Source organism: Nestor notabilis, unplaced genomic scaffold, assembly GCF_000696875.1.
Source record: "Nestor notabilis isolate BGI_N333 unplaced genomic scaffold, ASM69687v1 scaffold21049, whole genome shotgun sequence".
Taxonomy (NCBI): domain Eukaryota; kingdom Metazoa; phylum Chordata; class Aves; order Psittaciformes; family Psittacidae; genus Nestor; species Nestor notabilis.
In genome coordinates, this window is record NW_009945345.1 from 33,250 (window position 1) to 39,507 (window position 6,258).

At 41.1% G+C, this 6,258-nt stretch overlaps 1 protein-coding gene across 1 annotated transcript; it reads left to right on the forward strand.

Annotated features, from left to right (window-relative positions):
* Positions 1-974: 974 nt before the first annotated feature.
* Positions 975-6,139, forward strand: RYBP (RING1 and YY1 binding protein; the record flags this gene model as incomplete). Its single annotated transcript, XM_010022844.1, has 3 exons — positions 975-1,176; positions 1,283-1,381; positions 5,516-6,139. Coding segments are annotated over 3 exons (554 nt in total), but the record flags the coding sequence as incomplete, so codon positions are not given.
* Between the last annotated feature and the right edge of the window lie 119 nt (positions 6,140-6,258).

Sequence of the window (6,258 nt, forward strand, 5' to 3'; positions counted from 1 at the left end):
ATGGAGTCAATAACTTGGTTTTCTCCCCACCCCCCTGCAAGCTGTGTGAACACAGGCAGTGTAGATCTTTCTGGCATGTTAAAGGGGTTGAATCGATCATGAGTAGTCTGAGTGTTCGAAGTACAAACTGCTTTGTGATATGCCAGGCCAGGAGGGAGAGGTTTTAAGCTGTTATGCTGAGAAGATGTTTCTGACATCCTCTTTGGATGACGAATGCACGAGAGACAAAAGTACAAATTTCTACAAGACATGTGAGGACCAATAACCAAGCTATTGGTTAATTGCAAGGCTACTTTTTGGTGTAAATCATAATTTGAAATGGAAATAGTCTTTGAAAGACAGCTTGCTTGTGTATTTTGTCTCAACGCCATTGGGGACTGTGGACAATAGTGTAAAGATGGTTTGTCAGAGGCTGGCACGGCTGTTCCTGTGTGGAACCATGAATACCCACTTGTCTTCTGTCCTCCTGCCAGTGAGCTTCGGTCCTAACCCTTGGGACAAAGTCATCTCAGTTACCTTCTCTTGTTCTTTGTTCAAGGTTTGCTGCTTTGGGGAACCAGAAGCTCATTTGAAAATTAAATTGAAAGATTTGAAGGAGACTGATGTTTATTGGGGAACTTCCTTTTATTGCTCTCTGTTCTTCTCTTGAAGTGTACCCACAGCATGTGGCTGGCAAATTTCTTGAAAGCTCCTTTTTCACTATTGTCCCCTCAAAATTGTGATTTCATGACATGGATGGAAGAAAGGGGGCATTACACTTGAAAATGTTAAATAAGACTAAAACCTGATGAAACAGCAGTTTTGATTATTTCTCAATTTTAAAAATGTCATTTTGTTTGGTAGCAGCAGGATATTTCACATGAAATAAGGACAGCCAGTTGCTTCTTTAAATCAAGTGTTCTTCCCCAGTTGCCACAATAAATCTTCATACTGCTCTTGGTGAAGTCATTTTTATTGTGTAAAATTAACTATAGATCTCTCTTTTTATTGTCATTATAGAAAACCTAGAATAAACTCTCAGTTGGTGGCACAACAAGTTGCCCAACAATATGCAACCCCACCACCGCCTAAGAAGGAGAAGAAGGAGAAAGTGGAAAAACAAGACAAAGAAAAACCTGACAAAGAGAAGGAAATTAGTCCAAGTGTTACAAAGAAGAACGCTAACAAGAAGACTAAGTAAGTTTGAAGGATGCACTATTAGACGTGGTGTGGTTTCAGCAGCAGTGTGTACTGCAGTACAACTAACATCGTCTTCTCTCCCTCTTCCTTCCAATTCTTACAGACCAAAGTCAGACATTGTGAAAGATCCTCCTAGCGAAGCAAACAGCATACAGTCTGGGAATACTACAACAAAGACCAGCGACTCAAATCACACTTCAAGGTAACTTTATACTATAGTTCAGCTCTTCGTATCTGAGAACTGAGTTAAATAGCAGATACTGTGGTTTTGTTTGGTTTTTTTGGGGATGGACAGAGAGTACTGTCTAACCCACAGGGCCTGCTGGTGTTAGTATGGCAAGACCATCCATCAGTGGCTATGAGCCTTCTCAGTGTACAAGCACTCAGACACTGCTGGTTAGGACAGATACAGGCATTGGAAATATTTGCTCTGTTGTCCACTCAGTTTTCATTTCTCTGCTAAAATAATCATATTGTCAATTGGGCAGTAATGCTTTTGGTGTAAAACACAGTGGGGGAAAAATATTAACCAGCATTTTTACTGGTCTGTAACAAATTTTTATCAGTCGATAGCAGTAACAAAGGTCACTTTCTTACTTCTTTATCCATAGTTCAGTCGCTGTAATTGTTAGTTTTCCAAGTATATTGGATTAAAACCTTGCATAAACAGCTTTGCTAGAATCTTGCTATCAACAAAAAGCATGAATGTGTGGTTTCGTATTTGTCTATGTTTCAGGTGAGTAGCTGTCTGTGGAGAAAGGTTTCTTCCCAGTCTTGCCTGTACCAATACTCCATGCTTGTTTTCTTTAAGTGGTGCCTTGTGCTTTATTTCTTTAATCAAAAATTCAACATCAAAGAGCAGTTTTTATATTATTGAACTTGGAGAGCTACAAGAGGCAGAATTCAACAGGGCACTTTGCCTATGTGGGCTACAGAAGAATTGCATCTCTTTTTAAAACATGCTGTAATAAGTATTTTACAGTGAAGCCACATGAACTGAAGCAGTATTAGTTAGCTGCAAACAGTTGTAAAACACATGGGAAATAGGCTTGCACTGCTGTTAGCATTAAGGCTCGCAAAGCATGACTGCAGAAAACTGTTGTCTTGGAAGTTTTTAAGTAATAGCATGGAAATCTTTAATAATAGTGACTATCCTTTACGTGGTAACTCACTTGAATGTAGCGAGGGCAGTGTGAGATTTGTTCTGCTAGAAGACTGAGCTGTTCGCAGGGACTGCTGTTAACTCTTCCTCAGCCCCCAAAGATCAAAGTGTCCGTTCCTCATTTGATTAGAGAAATACAGCTTTATTGCAGTGATTTATTTTTCTCTGTTCTTTTTGGAATGATACTTATTTTCAGACTTAAGATGCCGGAGACTTGATTCACTTGACTGATGCATAGTATTATATTGATAGATTACATGTAATAATTGGTTTTACTCTTTGAAGGAGTCACTCTGTCTACTCCATAGTCTTTTAGTCTTTTTGTGGCAAGCTTCTGTCATTCCTAATTAATCCTAAATAATATCAGGTCTAGCTGGATGTTGTTAAGGGATACATCATCTCCTTCAGTTCTTAAACAGTCTTTTTAAGTGTTCAGCTTAGTGGAACCTTTCTTGCAGTTCACTGCTCTCAGGAGTGCTGTCTTTTTAAAGGATCTAGTTTTTATACAGTTTACCTGTTCAGATTTTTTTATGCCCAGATTTCTTAACTGTTATTGTAAATTGGCTTTTAAGGATCCCTGGATTTTTAAGAAATTCTTTTTGAACTTTTTGGATCGTTTCTGACAAAATCTTTCGGTCTATTCCATGACATCCTGTGCACTTTCACATTTACTGTTTTGAAACACCTTTCTTACTTGGCCATAAACCCTTTTAGCTATAAACATGAAACGTATGGGTGTTTAATATTGCAGGATAACGTGAATGGGCCCATCCCTTTGCCTTCTATAGGAAATAAAAATTGTGTGCATGTGCTGAAGAGATTGTAGGTTTCCATCTGTGCTTTTTCAGCTCTTTGCACAGGAGAGACCCCTAGAACTGCCTGCAGCAATGGTTGGAGGGCTCGGTTCCAAAACTGACATTGAGAATATGTTAGTGAGCAGGACTCAGCCTTGCTTCTGTCCAGTCCTTCCATGTTAGTTTGTCTTGGCGTTTAAAGGTACAGGGCCATTTCATTTAGGTGCTTGGTGCATGGCTTATCTCAAAGGCTGCTGGTAGCAGGAGCTTTTCTGGGCAGAATGCAGCTTAGGCCATATGAACTCTTTTATTCTTCCTATTTTTTGTCCTCTAAATACCACTATCAGCGCTGACTTTTGACAGGCAATGGCAGGAGCGCATGTTCAGCCTTGTAGAAAGGTGAAGGCAGACAGATCTGTTCTGGTATCTCGGCCAGCATTTTTTTGACTGTTTCTAAGTACAAGAGAAAACAAATGACCCAGGCAAATTACAGGAAGAACTGGGTTTCCTAGAGGAACTTGAGGCTTAGGGAGGAAAATACGTATGTGTACTATGCTTCCGGGAACGCTTGCTGCTGTGTTTGCTACTGATGCTTTGGGGCCAGCCCGCATCTGCTGAGATGCTATCTGAAAGCTGTTGGAAAGCCCAAAACATGCTGATCTAGTCGGCCTTTCTTGTTACCCACAAACAAGGTGACATCATTTCATCTAGCCTGTGGTTTCATGTTGAATTTGCCAGCGCCTGCAAGTGCGTATGTACAACGCATACATATGGGGGTGTGTGTGTCTCACTGCTGCGGGAATTCACTAAGCTCAGCTGTGGGTTTGAAAAGGCTGGTCACTGAACCAAGGGGCTGTTTCAAGTAGGAGGTTTTACTGACAGTTACCCCAGTGCAGCGGTATTTGAATTGTATTTTCTATCTATTAGAAAGGCTTTTCCTGTAGTACTTGGTAAAAATTGAACCAGCCTCCTAGGTTAGGTATGCAAATACTGTTTGTGTTGCAGTAACGTCATTTTGGGTAAGGAAGTTTGCAGAAATGCAGTTGTTCTGTTCTTGAAGCTGTACATCGATTTTGAATACTTTAATCTGTCTAGTTCTAGATTACCACTTGGCTAATGACTACATAAGAACTTTCCCCTTGTTAACTTACCACTGCAGACCACTGAGTGTGCATGGCAAATACCAAGTTTGCCTAATTTCCTCTATTTTTGCTTTGACCACACTAGCCTAATGTGCTACAGACAAGGAGGAGGAAAGGCAGATTGGTTTAAAAGCTGGAGCTTGATCCCAAAGTAAACTAACCTTCTCTCCATCCCTTAGAATAAGGCAGTTCATGGCAAGCTACTTTTCAGTGATGTATAAAGACTCTCCGTTTTAATTTCCCTATTGGGAATATTCCACTGCTTCAGTCTGACCTTTAATTAGGAGCAAAAGCTGTAAATTGCAGCAGTTCCTGCAGCTGACTTGGAATTCTCTGGTAGCTGGAGGAGTGTCCAAGGTCTGTTGTATTAGAGCTTTGGACCAGCCTCTGAAATGTGCATGAATGTCAGCTTCCTAGAGTCTAGACCCTTATTAGCTACATTACTAATTGAATGATAGCACAGCATGCAAATTACCTAGATAATCCTGAGTAATAAATAAGTGTGGTGTGTTCTGGTGGCTTTGATCCCCTCATCCTTTCCCCTAACCAAAAACGCTAGCTGCAAGAAACACTGTTGTACATTCTGGATTTTATTTACAATAGCCTCAGTTCCAGAGGGAACATTTAGAGTGATTTTATACATAGGCTGATTGGGCATCTGATTTGTGTAAGCTCAAAGCAGTTGAAAGAGAAGCCAAGTTGTCCCAGTGCCTGTGTTGTTTGCGGCTGCAGAGTTCCAATATGGGAATGAAATAACTGTGGTCAAATGCTTTCATGTGGTTTTGTATTGCAGAGTCACAGCCTTGTCTCATAACATCAGGGCACATGATGAGATGGTGAATTTAGATAAGAGAACTCTTTCATCTGCCCCTTGGGGAGAAGATCCTTCGGTCTGTCTGGCTTCTGTCCGCTTGGCTCTGCTGTAGTGTCCTCTTTTCTGGCAGAGTTGGATTAGGAATAAGTCCACAGCAGATACCCTTTGCAAGACAGGTCTTTCCTCTGGGGCTGAACATGCTTCTGCAGCCCTCACAGCCCAGGTTGTCGCAGGGAGGCAGGTCAAACCTTCATCTTCTGCTGTGCAGCACTTACTGCTGCCTAGGCTCTCCCAGTTACTGCCATCTGTGCAGGCGAGTGTAGGATAAGTCACATGGAGTTTGTTGTCAAATCCTTTTCCTAATAAACTTTTCCCTTCTCGTTTATTTTTATCTGTCTTATAAATGTTTTCTCATTTCTTTCAGACCCAGACTGAAAAATGTGGACAGAAGTACCGCACAGCAGCTGGCAGTCACAGTGGGAAATGTCACAGTAATTATCACAGACTTTAAAGAAAAGACTCGCTCTTCTTCCACGTCGTCTTCTACAGTGACCTCCAGTGCAGGATCAGAACAACAGAATCAGAGCAGCTCGGGCTCTGAGAGCACAGACAAGGGCTCGTCCCGTTCCTCCACGCCAAAGGGGGACATGTCAGCAGTCAACGACGAATCTTTCTGAAAATTGCACATGCAGTTGTGGAAACTATGAATCAGGGTATGAAATTCAAACACTCCACCTGCCCATGTTGTTCACATCCTGGAGAGCCTCTTCTGTGCTTGAACACACACACTTCTTGGACATCGATCTCTTACTGATGCAACCAGGATAACTTCTGCTTGCCGTGGGCATCTGGCCACCAAGGAATTTCTCACCCTGACGATTACTCTTGACACTTTTATGTATTCCATTGTTTTATATGATTTTCCTAACAATCATTTATAATTGGATGTGCTCCTGAATCTACTTTTTTATAATATCTGCTGTGCACAATTTTCCATGAACATTACAACTTTTTGTTTTGGGGTAGGGAGCGGGTGGGGAGGGAAGGGGGCTTTATTTATTGCATTCACAAACTCCATCCTCTTTCAACATATCCTTTTTAAGTTCAGTTCTTCTTCCAGTTATACTGTGTACTATCAGTTTTGATATAAATTATATATAAATATAT